The 16,881-nt window shown below is 41.8% G+C and overlaps 1 protein-coding gene and 1 gene segment (V, D, J or C); both read right to left on the bottom strand.

Annotated features, from left to right (window-relative positions):
- LOC110316504 overlaps window positions 1-16,881 on the bottom strand; it is a 359,339-nt gene that overhangs the window by 10,988 nt on the left and 331,470 nt on the right.
- On the bottom strand, window positions 11,716-15,017 carry LOC110316505 (anionic trypsin-2). Its single transcript, XM_021190858.1, has 5 exons — window positions 14,950-15,017; window positions 13,847-14,006; window positions 12,732-12,985; window positions 12,201-12,337; window positions 11,716-11,920 (listed from the first exon to the last, which is right to left on the bottom strand). Exons 1-5 carry the CDS (start codon window positions 14,987-14,989, stop codon window positions 11,771-11,773), a joined length of 741 nt encoding a protein of 246 aa, XP_021046517.1. The 5' UTR covers window positions 14,990-15,017; the 3' UTR covers window positions 11,716-11,770.

The raw sequence follows: 16,881 nt of genomic DNA, 5'->3' as shown, positions 1-16,881 counted from the left end.
AATACAACCTCCTCCCCCACTGCACTCAGCTTGCTTTGAGGTTCCAGCTTGTCTCTGGCTGATAGCCTATCTGATGTTCCACATTCACTCCTACACTGAGATGTAAGAGAGCTGTGGTGGCTTGCATAGGAAAGCCGCAATCCTGTGGAAGATATTATTCATAGGTTGAACTCTTTTATTTATTTATTTTTTTTAGTGCTCAGTGAGCCTCCCTGATGAGTTTCAGAATTCTAGTCTACAACTAAGTGTTGTATTCTTTAATATAGTGAAAGATTCCTGTAAACAAAGTATAAAGCACAAGGGTCATTTCAGACATGGGTTTCCACTTGAAAGGCCTGGACCCAGTCACATACTTAGATTTGGGGACAGATAAAACTCCTAGGATTATTGAAATGGATGACCCCCCTCTGAAGACATGAGAGATGCAAAGTCCACACACATCTTGCAAGCATCCTCCCTTGAGGAGAGTTTCATTTTCTCCCTCTTTGGCTCTGTTCTGACCTAGAAGTAAAGGTTCTCGTGCAGAAACAGGACAACATAAGATCGTTTGTACCTGTCTGAAGTTGAGGATTTGTCAGGGAAATTGAGAATCAAGTTTGGAGAAAGACAAACAGTGGCTTGAAGGATAGTTAAAAATAGAAATACATGTAGCCACATAAGGCAACCTTTGAATCCTTTAAGAGAATTTAGGGGAAAGAAAGGAGGAGGGAAGGACAGGAAAGACGTAGACTCACTACTCACTTATAAAGTTCTTAAAAGTCAAAGTCAAGCAAAACCAATAATTTTAAACATAAAGTGGTCCTTCATTTCTTTGCATGTCTCAGAGAGTCTGGGAGAGCCTGAAGCATTTAATTATTTCCAAAAAAATATTATTCCATGCATTTCCCCTCTTTGCGCCCCAGATCTTTGAAACCAGTGCTCAGTAATTTCCTTTAATTTCCATGGCATGGGTCCTGTCTACAAGACAATATTTATGGAAGCTACCAGTCCTGGGAGGACCAAGGCATCTCATTCTTCCACCTTTTCCTGTATCTCCTAGACCTCACGCCATCCCCATACCTGATAGCTTTTCTGCTTCCTCCCAAGCATGATATTGCTTATGTTAGGTTTTCATTAGCTTATTATCCCAAGACAGCCCTGGAGTCTCAGGGCCTTTATTTTCTCGTCTTTTTACATATTTTGTTGCTAATACATTATTCTCTTGGTCTAAGTTTTTTTATTTCTAACCCTGAGATATCCACCGAGAATAATATACTCCAAACTCCTGTAGGTAGCTAGAGTTCCTGTAATGCTATGACACACATATGCCTTTGCTCAGGATTCGTCCCCAGGTCACCCTGATACCACTAGGACCGGATCCCCTCTGCTGTCCAGCCCTTCTATCACACAAGGAAGACAGATGTGTCCTCAGAAACTGATAAGGACAGAGTGAAGGCAGAAGATGAAGGAGGGAGCAGAGGGTCTGAACAGGAGGTCAGGATCGACATTTTAAATCGGCATACAGAGCTCTATGCACCAAACCAATCCAACAACGCAGAAGCAGATGGAGACTAGAAAGAGTGGAGATGAGGCTATAGAGAAAATACAAAGTAATACATCTGCGGCACCAACGACAGTAGCCCAAAGAATAGTAAAAGGAAGAGCAAGAAGACTCAAAGCCCCAAAACAAGATATTCTGTAACCCAAACAAGAAAACAAACCCAGAGAAGAGCAAGCTACCAGGCTCTGGGGAAGGTAGGAACTTAGAGGGTTCCAGATGGGAAGGGACGACTCCGTCTTACTGTGTACATAAGGACTTCGTCTTATCTTATTCCTAAGTTCCTTTCCTAGACCATGGTGGCCCAACACAGGCACAACCCCTCCAGTCAGAATTGGAGCCCCCATACCTGTCACAGTGAGCCGGGTGCCTGCTGCAAAGTAGAGGGGTGAATTATAGGAACACAGCTGCAGGTGGCCTTGGTAAAACCTACCAGCGGTCCCAAAGCTAGAGAGCTAGTCTTAGATCTCTGAGACCTGTATGACCGCCTCTCTACCTTCAGGAAGAATTCCAGACTCCAGTAATGTCACGAGGCATGTCACAGGAGAGTGACAGGAGGAAGGGGACTCAGAAGGGGCACATCCATGCAAACAAAACTGTAGGATGACCCTGGGAAGAAGGCAGGAAACTACTCCTAGATTGCAGACTCAGGGGAGAAGAAACAGGTGCTGATGCATCTCCTCGTAAGTGAAGCAGAGGACCGTTTCAGAACCTAGCAAGTAAAGGAATGACTAAATCTCCCAGTCCCTTCCACCAGCTCTGGGGTTACAGGTCCAAGGGACAATGGTCCCACCAGTTTGGTCCCATAGCTTACCTAGAACAGAGAGTCGAGTCCCCTCTCCAAAATGCTGAGCCTGGTTGTTACACAGTACAACACGAGGGTGGCAAACTCCCAAAGAGCTGATGGGACCCTTCTTTGAGGCAGGACTCTGCACAGAATCCCCAGGGGCTCAGGTACAGTCACCATCCTTTCTTCCTCTCTGAACCACAACCCAGGCTGCATTTGTAGTCCTTACCTCGTCTGAGGATCTCCCTGCACCTCTAGGTTTACAGCATGCCCTCCCAAGAAAGAAATCTTTTACATACCCAGGACAGACAGCTTGGTTCCATGACCGAAAAATAACCTTTCGTTGGAAACACAACATTAAAGCCTGGTGGTAAAACTTCCTCATGCTTTCTGCCCCTCCTCCCTGTGCCCTCCTGGCAGCTAGTTTCCCTCATTCCTGAGGAAGGTTTTATCTCTGGGGAGTAGAAGGACAGACAACTGTGCCATATTAACTAATGTAATTGGCAATCGGTTTTCCTAATGACCCATACATCCTCCTCCCCCAAGCCTATCTCCTGCCTGTATGGAAGGGCCAAACCGTAGGGCTGTGAACAGTATATGAGGCTGACTCCCAGTTGAGCTTGCCTGCATTAAACAGGATGCCCAGGCTTCGTACAGCCAGCCTGTGGGCATTCATCCCTTCGTGCATGCATGAGCAGAGGAATTTAGTTTTTTCTGATAGAAGTACACTGCAACCTGGGCATGTCAGAGAGAAACTTCAACTGGTACCCAGCCATTTGGCCCTAACTTACCTACAACAATGAGCCGGCTTCCTTCTCCAAAATAGAGGGTATTTCCAGAACACAGCCTCCCAAGTCCACTTCAAAACCCCCTCCCTCTCTGTGAGCCTTTCTCCTTTCTTTCCTGACCTCCATCCCTGGTTCATCTTGACTCCGCCAGAGGCATTCAGACCACCTTTGTGGATTCAGCCTCCTTAGAATGTAGTCCCAGACACGAGACAGCCTCTTCCTCAAGAGGGAACCATGAGCTGGCTCCTTCCTCTGATTACCAGGACAGTATAACACTTTTCATCCCACACCCAAAGACCCTCAGGCCTTACCTATTACCAAAAGCCTGGTCCCTGAGCCGAAGGTGTAGTCGTAGTTTGCACATCAGAATACAGATACTCTAATATGGACACAGAGGACAGGCTTTGTCCGAAGACAGACCTGGAAATAAATTTACCTGAAAGATATCATACCTACAACTGTGAGTCTGGTTCCTTCACCAAAGAAGACTTCTGTGTTTGCACAGTGCCATAGGGTGAGGAGGAAAATAACCTTAAGGTATGAAGAGAGGCTCTTCCCAGCTAGTGTCTAGAGGACCATAGGAGCAGTAATAGCGTTGTGTGCATCCCAGGTACTGCACAAAAGAACATTCGGACGTTAGACTTGTGGCAATGTCGAACATGGTAGATTCCATCCAGTGGAACTTACATCCCTTTTGTGAAGAATTCCCTATATATCTTGTCCCTCTCTGAAGGTCCATCAAAGTGAGGTAGCCTGTCAGAGAACAGATTTCCTGGACCTATGATGTTATTCATCAAGAGCTGAGATCTTTATGGCTTTAAAAACAAAACAAAACAAAACAAAACAACAACAACAACAACAAAAACCTGTAGAACTGTTCATCTCTGGCTCACCTCTCCACTGATAGGAGGTCTGTTTTATGGAAGTTAGCAGAAGAGGATCTCCCTGCATCCTTTGCCACTGGGGCCACTAGGCCATTCTTCTTATGCTTGGGTTCATTCAGCATAAGAGGCTCCTGCTCTGGTAAGGCCCCATTCTTCTCCACAATCTTGGCCAAGCAGACTGCAGAGGTGAAGTGGAAGCATTCTGCATCTACACACATGTAGGCTTATGACCCAGGAGAAGATTAGAGGACTGTGGGCCTTGGGACAGACAGACAGAAAGGTTTTTGTAAAGGTTTCCCATAGAATTGAATCACCGTGGCCCCCTGTCCCCACAATGTTACAGCTTTATACAAAAAAGGGCCCTCCCATAGGTCTACCCCTTGAGGGCTGGAAGAAACCACCAGATAAGCTGCTCCTTTGTGGGGAGCTGAAGATAAGGAAGGTGACATCCCCACCATTGTGCAAGGTGGTGGTAAGATACGAGCTAATGCACGGTTTCCTCTTTACCCCCTGCTCTTCTTTTAAATGTTCTTTGTTCTTGGAGCTGGGTGTCATTGAAATGATCTTTGCTGAAGGGGCTGGATTCCCTCTTGTATCCGCCCTTCTCAAGTTTTTGTCATATAAGGAAGGGAACCACCCTATGAAGAAGTAACAGCCCCCAGTGTAGCCTGGCTTTGTCCTTGCCCTAAGGCTGTGTGTAACTCAGAGGTTCTATCTTTTCCCACAGTCAAGACTCTGTGGTTCTGAGAGTCTCTGTGTGTGACAAATATGAGCCTTTTCTAGGGGCTAACTTAGGTTCTGGACTTCTTAGAATGGTGGTGAAGAATGCACCACATTCCTAACAATGAGTATGAAATGAAGTGACGTAACCACATGTGTTACCTACCATGTTATTACCCATCTTGCTAGGTAAAGAGAATTAAGAACAAGTCCCCATGTAGGCTGAGTAGAGACAGAGTTTGGAAATCATTCTAATATAATTGCAAGGCCATATGATCATAGCTACATGGTCATCTTCTCTGAAGTCTTTTCAAGGCATTAGTAGATATTTCAATTTTCCTGTTTCGAAATGAATCTGGTTGGAGGTGGAGGCACATATATACATCCTAACGCTGTGGAAGCAGAAACAGGGAAATCTGTGAGTTTGAACCTAGTCTCAGGATGGCGTTTCAGGTCAACTAGGGCTGTACTTTGGGAATTAGTCTCAAAAAGAGACAGTCTTATTCCAAAATTCAACCTGCCTTTGCACGCTTTGGGTCAAGTGGTGATGAGACCCAGATGATGAAAAGACAGAGGACTATGTAATTTTGTCACATTTGAATGAAAAAAAAAAAGAGAGAGAGAGAAAGAAATAGAATCAAAAGCTAACTAAAAACATGGGAAAAAATTTTCAATTCTCATCATCAGAACTAGTAATCAATAAGATAACGCAATAGCTAATAAATAAATAAATAAATAAATAAATAAATAAATAAATACATAAATAAATAAAAGAGGCAAATACCAGATGTTTTGGAGAAAGAGGAATCAAAATGATGCTTAAGTGTAGGGAAAAGTTTTCACAATGGAAACACAAAGGAAAAATGTCATTGAAATCCCGCCTATCAGCAACTTGAGAAAATTGGGTTATTAGAGACTGCTTTCCTTGGGAATCTGCAGTGAAGTAAAGACTTTAGTATGTTTTTTGTTAATAGGAATACAAACGTAATAAAACAACTTGTATAGGAAATAACTAGAAAACAACTATGAAGCTATAAATGCATTTTTGTTTTTATCCAGAAACACAACCGAAGGAAATTTACTTTGTAGGTATAGTTGTATACAAATGAAACTTTTAGTACTTGGGAGGCTGAAGCAGGAGGATTGTTGTAAACACAGCCAGTGTGGTCTACATCTACAGAGTAGACTCTCTTCCAATAAGTTCAAAAAGCTTGAGAAGTAAACATGTTTAAATGAGTGTGTAATATTAGTATCACGTCAGTGGGTTCTCTCACACACAGGTAACTGGGAAAATGCCAACTGCAGAGTTGTATAGATGTGTGCTACCTTTTGTTTAACAAAGGTGACAGGGCATAAGAATTAACTAATGAGTATCCCAATAAAAGACTCTTCATAGAGAAACACTGGGCAGAGGGCTGACACTATAGTTTACTGGTAGGCTGACTGCATGAAATGATGGAGAACTTGTGTTTGATTCCTCAGAATTGCAAAACAAAAGAAAAAAGAAATTCTGGTAAAAATGTAAGACAATCTATTGAAAGCAATTGCCCACCACAAGCAGGTGAAATGCGCAGAAGCAGAGCACAGGGCCATTTATCATTGATGGTTTAATGGTGAGATTTCAGTTTTGGAGCCATATACCTATATTATTTGTTCTAAATAAAATTTAAAAATCAATATAAAAGGGAGGAAAACCAATAAAATGTCATTTATATAAAATATATGAAATTTTTTTCTGCTGAAAGGACTTAGTTTTAAGTTATTACTTTCTCCAAAGATTGGGATATATATATATATAAAGCGTTGTTTCATGATCCTGCGCTTGTTCAGAGAGGCCCAGAGAAGCTTGTCAAGGTTCAGATCTCTAGATAATTTTTCACCAGCTTTTGAATAAAAATATCTAGGACTGGGTTTGTTAACAATATTAAGTAAGTAACCAGAAGGGTTCTTGTGTATGCTTTGTCACAGTGGGACTGGGACCCGCTCCTCAGCCCTGGGCCAAACAAAAAGTGCTGCTCTGAACTGGCAAAGCAGAGGCAGTCTGTCTCATCCATAGTGGCAGACCTTACGACTCTACCGTAAGCCTCCTGAAGAAGCCACCGTTAACCGTCTTAAGGTGGCAAAGTCTATTCTCTTCTCTTTTTGTCCCATTGAGCTGTACATTTTATTTGATACATTTTTTCACCTTTTGACATCTCACTCAACCCCTCTCCTTAGCAATGATGGACTCACTGAGTCAGAGTTTCCTTTTAATCATGTGGCTTAGCATTTTTATTTCATCTGGCCTTGAAGATAATAGTACCATTTATCTTGGTTGTCATTGCATCTGATGGGGTTTTTCCAGTTTATTCATCGGGACATTGAGGCCAAATGTAAAGATGATAGCATCTCAAAACATTTAGAATTTTTACTTATTTATTCATTGATTAATTTGCTCACTCACTCACCTACTCACTCACTCACTCACTCATTTTCCCGCCCCCTTTTTAAAAAATTAACCTGTGCAAGTAACATTGGACAGAAATCAGGTTGTAGTTATTCACACAAATGGACAGCAGGGGGCAGCCTTTCCTTATTTACTTTATTATTATTTTTAAAATTATGAATACATTTTTCCTTCCTTCCTTCCTTCCTTCCTTCCTTCCTTCCTTCCTTCCTTCCTTCCTTCCTTCCTTCCTTCCTTCCTTCCTTCCTTCCTTCCTTCCTTCCTTCCTTCCTTCCTTCCTTCCTTCCTTCTTTCTTTTCTAACATTGTGTCTGCAGTTTCCCCTCTCTCCCCTGAATCCTTTCCCACAATTCTCCTTTGCCCACCCCCTACTCCCATCCACTCCTCCTCTTCTACAATTCAGAAAAGGGCAGGCCTCTCATGGCATATCAAGTTGCTGTAAGTCTAGGCTACACAGTAGGAGGAAAGAGTCCCTAACAGAGACAAATGAGTCAGAGACAGCCCCTGCTCAGGCTGTTAGGAGTGTCACAAGAAGGCTAAGCTAACAACTGTAGCATATATGCAGCTGGCCTATGTCAGTCCCATGCAGGCTTCCTTGTTGTCAGTTCAGTCTTTGTGAGCTCCTATGAGCCCTGGTTGGCTAATTCTGGGTGTTTTCCTATGGTGTCTGTGAACTCTCTGATTCCTACAGTTCTTCCTCCCCTCTTCTGCAGGATTTCAGAAGCTCAGCCTTATGTTTGGCTATGCGTCTCTGCACCTGTTTTCATCAGTTCCTGGGTGAGAAGCCTCTCCGATGGCCACTAGGCAACGTACCAATATATGAGTATAGCAGAGTCTCACCAGGCATCACGTCTACTTAGTAACTGTCTCCACTCTTCTTTAAAGTTTCATTCAATTAATCACTGTGTACTCACTATATGCCAAGTTTACTTTATTCACTGGTGTTGGGATATTGTTGAAAATATTTAATTGGTTTTTTTTTATTGGATATACTCTTTATTTATATTTGAAATGTTGTTCTGAGCCAGGTTACAGGAATGGATGGAGTTGATAGTATAACTCTGGGGACCCTACTTGGGTTACAGGCATGGGCGGAGTTAGCAGTATCTCTATATAAAGACAGGGGAAAAGTATAGACAGAACTGGAAGGGATGGGTAGAGTTGATGGTAGGAGTCTAGCATTTCTATCTAGAGGTAGGGTATAATGTCATTTGTAATGGATGAGGTTGCCAGTGTGAGTCTGGGGTCCTTACCTAGAAGGGGGGTAAAAAGGGGAGATCTTAGATGACAGGAAGGCATAGTAAGGGGGCATGGGAAGATATAACTATTACTAAAGACATTTCAGATTGTCATATTGAAACTTACTACTACAGAAGCTTCTTAGAATATTTATACATATACATAAAAAATTAAAAAATGGAGTTACCTCCCAGCACTTGGGAGGCAGAGGCAGGCGGATTTCTGAGTTTGAGGCTAGCCTGGTCTACAAACTGAGTTCCAGGACAGCCAAGGGCTACACAGAGAAACCCTGTCTCGAAAAACCAAAAAAAAAAAAAAAAAAAAAAAGGAGTTACCCTGTAACAAGGTGAATATGCCCCTATTAGAAATAACAAGCTAACACATAAAATCCCAGTGTCAGGAATGGGTTTCATCTTTTGCAATTTTGCCCACTAGAATCCTATATAGCTCCAAAGATTATAATCTATTGTGATTACTCTTCGTTAACTTCCAGAACTTGATAGTATAGGCTGATTGCTCAAGACACTACATAAGTGAGTCATAGAACATGATGAAATCAAGATGACCTAGAAACTTCATCCACACTCACTTGGTCTCATAGTGCTGGAAGGTGCTATTCATATCAGAGCAGAGTACCAGTTTTACCCAGGTGTGCATGCTGTGGTATAGAATAATGACTGACCTGACGAGACATGCCCTTTTAGTGCAATAGTGGTCCGAAATCATCACTGTAACCAACCACATTTGATTGGATTTAAGACCCATTCCACAAATTGAAATCCATAACTGGTATAACTATCAGTGCCAAGAATCCATGACCCAGGTCACAGGCCCTTTAGTGAAGAACCTACTACTATTACTTTGTTAAATTAGCACAGTATTAAACTAATTCATAATAACATAATAATAATAATAATAATAATAATAATAATAATAATAATAATAATAATAAATTAGTGAATCTTTCAACTATCGTCAGGAAAATTTTTTCTTTGGCAGTAGATGGTGATAAATAGGGGCTCACAACTAATCAAGGTGCCCAAAATGAAAAACTTCTGAGTGTTTGGCCCTAAGTGGTATCATGCCCTTCTTCCCAAGGATCAAGGAAAATTGCAGAAGAGGGGGTAAAAAGACTGTAAGAGCCAGAGGTGGTAAATGATGATAAGGAAACAGTGCATTCTGGACACAGCAGAGTAACTGTATTATGAACTCTTATTGGTTATGGCAGCATGCACAACAGCTGTGAAAACTTAAGCCAGACATAATCCTAGAAGGAATACAGTACCTAGGCATGAAGCCCTATCTCTAGCTGAGGGGCTGTTGACAATTGATGACCATGAGAAAGATACAGTCAGTGTTTTTTTATTTTTATTTTTATTTGTTGTTGTTTATGAGAGTGTAGCCCAAGTTTCAGTGGAGGACCACACATCCAAGACTATATGGGTGATACAAATTGAACTTGATGGGTATTAAAAAAAGAAAGAAAAGAAAAACACACATGTTGGATAGGTAGGGAAGAAAAGTGAATCTGGAAGGAATTAGGAGCATAAATATGATCAAAATGTAATGTATGAAATATTTAAAGAACTAATCTTAAAACAAGAGAGAACGAGTCTGCCGTAAGCTAGTAAGCAGCATTTCTTCACGGCTTATGCTTTCAGCTCTTGCCTGAACTCTCAACAATGCACTGTGACTTGAGTCTGAGGCTCTATGTTATTTTTAGTCAAATAATTTTATCACAGCAATAGAAAGAAAACCAGAAGAAAGATTAAAGAGAGCCATGTAGTCCATGAGAAGGATTGTAGGTGCTGTCTTGAACACTGTGGAAAACCGGGAAAAGTATACATCAGAAAGAATACGATGACCAAGGGTTCTCTAAGGATAGACTCATGAAAGGCAGTGACTAGGAAATACTTCCCGGAAGTGCATGGAAGCAGGAATGGGTGTTTGTTGGTGAGAGTGGTCTGGAGATAAATCAAAGATCAAGGTAGATGGGATCTTTCTCATCTGAGATCACGCAGTAGAAAGGGAAGGAATGCCACTAGTGAGCATTGCAAATATCTAAGAAATTCTGACAATAGCCAGGTCTTTCAGCTGCTATGTGTGGGATACGGGGAGTGAACAACCTTCTCTGAATCTTTGCTTTCTAGCTGAGGAACTGGAATAACTATTACAGAAGGGAAAAAAATGAAGTAAATGTGAATGTCTATGAAATTCTCAAGATGGTACATACATATTAGTATTACTGTGTGAGATAAACAGAAGGGAATTGCTTAGAGATGTGATAGTTATAGACCAGGAACCTCTTATTTCTTCTGTACAAATGTAAGTAGGAATTTGAGGATGGCCAGTAAGACCTTCTCCAAGTAACCTGACTGCATTGGCATAAACATTTTTATGTAGAGATCCAGCCATAGTGGTGCAACCCAGAGTCTAAGAATTCTGCAGCCTGAAGCAAGAAAATTACAAATTGAAGGCCTGCTTGAATTACAGAGCAAGACTTTGCATCAAAGCTGCCAAAATGAATATGAAGAAAGGAACTCAGAAGCTAAGGTGTTTAATCATAGCTGAGATTTATATTGAGCATGAAGACTTTCTGATGTAGTCAAAGGAATCAGTAGTATCATCAACCGCAAGGTATTCACAAATCACAACTTTAAGCCCCATTGAAAATCTAAGTAAGAAAAGCATTGGGGACTGGAGACATGGGTCAGTGGTTAAGGGCACTAATTGCTGTTCCAGAGGTTCTGAGTTCAATTCTCAGCAACCACATGGTGGCTCACAACTATCTGTAATGGGGTCTGAAGCCCTCTTCTGGTGTGTCTGAAGACAACTACAGTATACTCATATATATATTAAATAAATAAATCTTTAAAAGGAAATGCTTTGGTCCACTATTCAGACACAACATTTCTTGAAAAAGTAAAATGAAACAAGCTCCTCATCATGGTTCTACAGAAATTTACTATTTTTATAATAATAATAATAGTTATTATTATTAATTATTTTGATTTTTAAGACCGGATTTCTCCATGTATCCCTGGCTGTCCTAGAACTCACTCTGTAGACCAGGTTGGCCTTGAACTCAGAAATTAGCCTGCCATTGTCTCCTGAGTGCTGGAATTAAAGGCATGTACCTTTATTACACAGCCTGAAATGATTTTTGTGTTTCCTATGCTGCTGTTGATTATTTAATGAATTCTATTCTGCAATCCAGGGTACTTTGCAGTGGAGACTCTCTGCTGCCCTCAAAATCCTCAGATAAGAGCATGCTTCCCAGAGCTAAGGGACTAGAGAGATGAAGGAGACAAGCATACAGTGATGACAAATGAACTTTATTGATAATACTGATTGAAGACAGTAGGGTTCTCTAGTTGGCAGCAATTGTGTCCTGAATCCAGTCCACATAGTTGCAGACCTTGGTGTATACACCAGGGGAATCTGGCAGAGCACAGCCATAGCCCCAGGAGACAATGCCCTGCAGCTCTCCATTGCAGACCACAGGGCCACCAGAGTCACCCTGGATGAGAGAAATACAAAGTTTAGGGAAGGGATATGTGGAAAAAGAATCACACTTACTCTGACCTTAAGACCTCATTCTATTTACCCTAGAATAGTTCTTTTTTTTTTTTTTTTTCTGCATTGAAACACAACATTGTTTATTCTCACTAATGAGATGAAATGATGTCCAGTATAGATCTCATCTCTGCCTGATCCCACTGCATGAAGCTTCTAGCTTCCCAATAATGGACACTCACATGCCACTCCCAGGAGAACAGAGGTTTCATATGCAAACTCACCTGGCAGGAATCTTTGCCTCCCTCCAGGAAGCCAACACAGATCATATTGTTGGTGATGTCCCCAGGGTAGGAGGCCTCACAGTCAGCCTGAGACAGCACTGGGGCATCCACGCACTGGAGCAGGTCTGGGTTGTTCACTGAGAGGAAGGGTAATGATCAAAGAAAGAAGAAATATGCATCAGCGCACTTGGAGGAACAATAATTTATCCTAGAATGTCATGGGTAGCCACCACAGAGATCATTAAGAAGATAAATTTCAGCAAAGAATTGTAGCTTTCTAAATCTGTAAAATGACCTCTGTGGATCCTGTTTTCGTTGTTGATCTTATTACACAGTGTTTATTTGGCCTCTATAGGTTATAGAGAATGAACTCTTGTAATTTTATCTCCCTTTGGTACCACCTATAGTTTTTATAGTTGGTATTTTAAACATATTTGCAAGGTATAAACCAGCAGGTTCAATACCAGCCAGATGCCTGGTTTTGGAAAACATAGGGAGGAAGGAATGTAGTAGGTGACAGGTCCTACTCACCACCGTTGCTGAGGGTGTTGCCCCAGCCAGAGATGAGGCACTGAGTGCCTGCTGGTGCACAGGAGCTGGGCAGAGGTACAGTGGCCACTCGGTCATTGAGGGTCACGGGGGAAGCAAGCTTGATCAGCATGATGTCATTATCCAGGGTCCATGAACTAAAATTGGGGTGCCGGATGATCTTGGCAGCATCGACAAACTGCTCATTGCCCTCCAGGACTTTGATATTGTGCTCTCCCAGTCTCACTTGGATGCGGCTGTTAGAAAGAAAACACATGCTAGAGGTTTTTGTCCAAGACATCTCAAGGTTCCCAAGCTTCTTGCTCAGGAGTGGCTCTGGAGGTCTAGAGTAGATCTTGAGGCAATGTGGAAGGAGAAGCTGCTTAATGGTGGATAGTTTCTGGTTAAGCAACCTTGCCTTTGTTTTCTTCAGAGATTGGTGGTATATAAAGAGTGCAATTTTGGGATGGTTTTCAATCTGCCATACCACAGTCCCTCACACATTCAGAGATGTGAACTCAAGGTAATATTTGATGCTCACCTTACTTTCTGAGTTAATGACAGAAGGAACTACAAGTAATATTTCTTGCTTTATTAAGGACTATTATTATGTGAGACCTAAGCCTGTTTGGTCCAAAGTATTATGACATGGAAACTTGAGAGACGTTTAAATTCTTGTTTCCAACTCTAGAAGTACTGAGCCAGTGTCCCTGTCATTTGTGTTACATACTTGGGACTGAGAAAGCCTAGTAGAGACCGCATTGAGTTTTACCAATTTTTAGCTGTATTTCTGAAAAGTTGGAGTTCATTTTTCTTCTTAGCTAGTGGTGGCTGTACAAAGTGCCTGACTTTTTCACAATTATGCATAATAACAAAACAAATATTCCTTTGTTTAATGACTCACAGTCCTTGCTATTTTATGAGTTTGTTGAGGAAATGAGAGGCTTTCCTATTCTGTATCACATTTTCCACAGTGCTCATGATAGTTAACTGCTGCCAGCAACTTCTCCTCATGGCTTTCTTTCCCCATTCACCTTACTACTTCACCACTTGCCCAAGTGCTGTGTTCTAAATATGTTCCAGAATGTGGGCTCCTTAGTTAGGGGTTAATCACTTACGATTTGTAGCAGTGGGCTGCAGACACCACCCACTGGTCATTGATGAGGGAACCTCCACAGAAGTGGTAGCCAGAGTTCAGGGACACCTGGTAGGGGACAGAACTCTCCCGGCAGGTGTATCCTCCAACGATCTTGTCATCATCATCCACAGGGAAAGCAACTTGATTGGAGATAGGAAATGAAAACAAGCAAATTCATCTGGGTGTCGGAGGTTCCACGGCAGCTAAAACTCTTAGGGTTTCTTACTGAGCACCATGAGTATAGGAAAGCTGTGCTCATTCTATTTCCAATAGGCAACATAGATTATAGGGCTTCCTAGTATCAGGTTCTGCAGGACAGACAGATAGTTCCCACAGGGCCCAGACCTCTTCTGAGCATCCATGTTGGGACAGCAAGAATTACCTGAGAAAACACTTAATGGAATCCTATTAGAAGTCAGTTCTTCCCATTGCCTGCTTTATTTATATATACATTACTTATCTGTTCCACCTGAATATTGGCTTTTTACCTAGGCCAGTGTCCCACAGAAAATTTTTACCTAGACTAGAAATCAACTCTTTAAAATGAATCAAGAATAGAAAGTAATACCCAAGACAACTTAGACTTAAGGAAGGAAGCACAGCAACTCGCCAATACCTCAGTATTTCTTAACGTTGACTGGTAAGACAAAGCTCATTTAGGGATGGACCTATTAAACAGGCAAGACCTAAGACATATAGGATCAGAATTCTAATGGTTGAATATTTAGCAAAAATAAGCTTTTTGTGTCTTCACACACATTTTTTTTTTCCTTAAGAACATCTATTGTGGAAGTATCACAGAGCTGCTGGAGTCAAGCAGTGGGCATGCGGCCTCACTTTATGGAACCTCCTTGTTAGCTTCATCTTTCAACATCCCCTGCTCTTGGCACCAATTAGAAGGAAGACTACAAGAGTAGATTAAGGGCTAAGTGAGGAAAACAAAGAATGAGAAGCTAGAAAAGTAAGGGGAAGGTTTGAGAGGCTGGTGAGACCATCAGAATATAGGTAAGAGACAGCCTTGGGATAGTTCATATATTTCCTTCAGTGGAACGGACAGAGCTTGGGGAAAAGAGTGAAACTCACCAGCAGCTCCCACAAGGGCTAGGATCAGAAGTGCACTCATGGTGGCAGAAGATCATGAGCCCAGAAAGAGAGCCTGTCTTTATAGTTCCCTAGACGGAGAGGCAGGCATCTTGGCTAAAAGTGGAGGGGTCATTTTTGTTTTCCCTGTACAAACATAGCTGCAGGTTTCTCTTTCCCAGAGTCTTGCATCAGCTTTGCTCTGTTTGGTGCCCTTGTCACTTGGAGAGCTACAGGTGACAAGGTCACATAAGGAGGACAATTGCTTCTTGGAAGGATAGTGTAATGGAAAAAACAGGGAAGTCAAGCCCTTGTCTCCACAGTGGGATTTCTTAGGCTTAGGAGATAAGAGGAAGAGCAAAGACTGTCTAAGTTCTTAGACATCCTGACTTCATGAATGCTTTAAGGAACTTCGAGTAAGGGCTGGTTCTAGTAACTAGTGGGGTTGCTTGGTGCCCGCCGCATGGAAATCAGCGTTGCCTAAGACCCTTATTTATCTATGAACATGACTGTTTTACTAAACAGGAAGATGAAATTAAAGGGTTCTGAGGTTTGCAATTAAAACAGTAATGATGAAAAGCCAGGAGGTGCAGAGTTCCGTCTGAGTTGGGGCTTTCACTTAGCTCTTTTCTAACCAGACTCATGGATTGAAGGTGTCTTTTGAAGAGGATGGATGAAACTTAAATAAGTACTTCCTCGATATCTTACAGGGGTGGAATGCTCACATCAAAACTGTGCTCTATTTTTATGTTGCCTTTTGCTCTTGTCATGTGTCATTTTTAAGGGTCATCAAGGCTCCAGAAAATTACACTAAGTGTTAATACCCCATATTCTAGGAAAGTGCATCCTGAGCTAAAAGTATACATGATGTTTTAGATATGAGAAAATGTTTGGACAGTGTTTAATCTGGGTCCCAGTGAGATAATTAGTTGTGTATAGGTATGAAAGGATTCTGTAATTGTCTATTTTGTATATAAAAAGAATAATGTACAGGGAGGTCTGGTGAGTGGGAGCAGGGGCTGAGGACATCCTCTTGGAGATGGGGGAGGAGGTATGGGATTCATATTACCCAAGAAATTAATCTAAACCTGGCATGGGTATGTATGGGTGAGTGAGTGAGTGAGTGAGTGTGTGTGTGTGTGTGTGTGTGTGTGTATGTGTGTGTGTATGTGTGTATGTATGTATGTATGTATGTATGTATGTGTGTGTCTGTGTTTGTATCTGTGCTATGTGTGTTTCGATGCTCCTGGAGACCACAAAAATGTGTCACATTCTCTGGACTTGGAGTTACAGGTGGTAGTGAGCTGATCGATGTAGATGCTGGGCATTACACTCAGATTTTCTGCAAGGTCAGCAATTGACCTTCACCCATAAGCCTTCTCTCTAGCATCAAATCCAACTTCTAGAAAAGTATGAAGCATCACTTACCAACTAGTATAGTCTGGATACCGTTGCATGCGCAGGTTAGGGCTCATGTTTGAGGATTGGGTCCTCAGTATTGTGATGTCAGGGATGATGCAGACCTTGTGAGAACTCCTTAAGAGATTAAGGGTACTACTAACTTTGGAAGAGGTTAAGCTATTCTTGTATGACACAGAGTTAGTCTTCAAGAGAGATTTGTAAGAATGAGCTGAACTATGGATGTATCTGGAAGATATCATCCTGAGTGAGGTAACCCAATCACAAAAGAACTCACTTGATATGCACTCACTGATAAGTGGATATTAGCCCAGAAGCCAAGAATACCCAAGATACAATCTCCAAAACACAAGAAAATCAAGAAGAAGGAAGACCAACGTGTGGATACTTCATTCCTCCCCAAAATAGGGAATAAAATACCCATGAAAGAAGTTGCAGAGACAAAGTTTGGAGCTAAGACGAATAGGTGGACAATCCAGAGACTGCCCCACCTGGGGGTCCATCCCATAATCAGCC

This window comes from Mus pahari, chromosome 2, assembly GCF_900095145.1.
Source record: "Mus pahari chromosome 2, PAHARI_EIJ_v1.1, whole genome shotgun sequence".
Classification (NCBI taxonomy): Eukaryota; Metazoa; Chordata; class Mammalia; order Rodentia; family Muridae; genus Mus; species Mus pahari.
The sequence above is the reverse complement of the archived record's forward strand: the minus strand, read 5'-3'. Positions and strand labels throughout refer to the sequence as shown.

Excerpts from the sequence above, each read along its gene's own strand:
- LOC110316505 (XM_021190858.1), bottom strand. The coding sequence starts at position 14,989 with ATGAGTGCACTTCTGATCCTAGCCCTTGTGGGAGCTGCTG. Across the intron at positions 12,986-13,846 it reads GCAGCCCACTGCTACAAATC|CCGCATCCAAGTGAGACTGG; the intron begins GTAAGTGATTAA and ends TCTTTCTAACAG. Across the intron at positions 12,338-12,731 it reads CAACACCCTCAGCAACGGTG|TGAACAACCCAGACCTGCTC; the intron begins GTGAGTAGGACC and ends CCTTCCTCTCAG.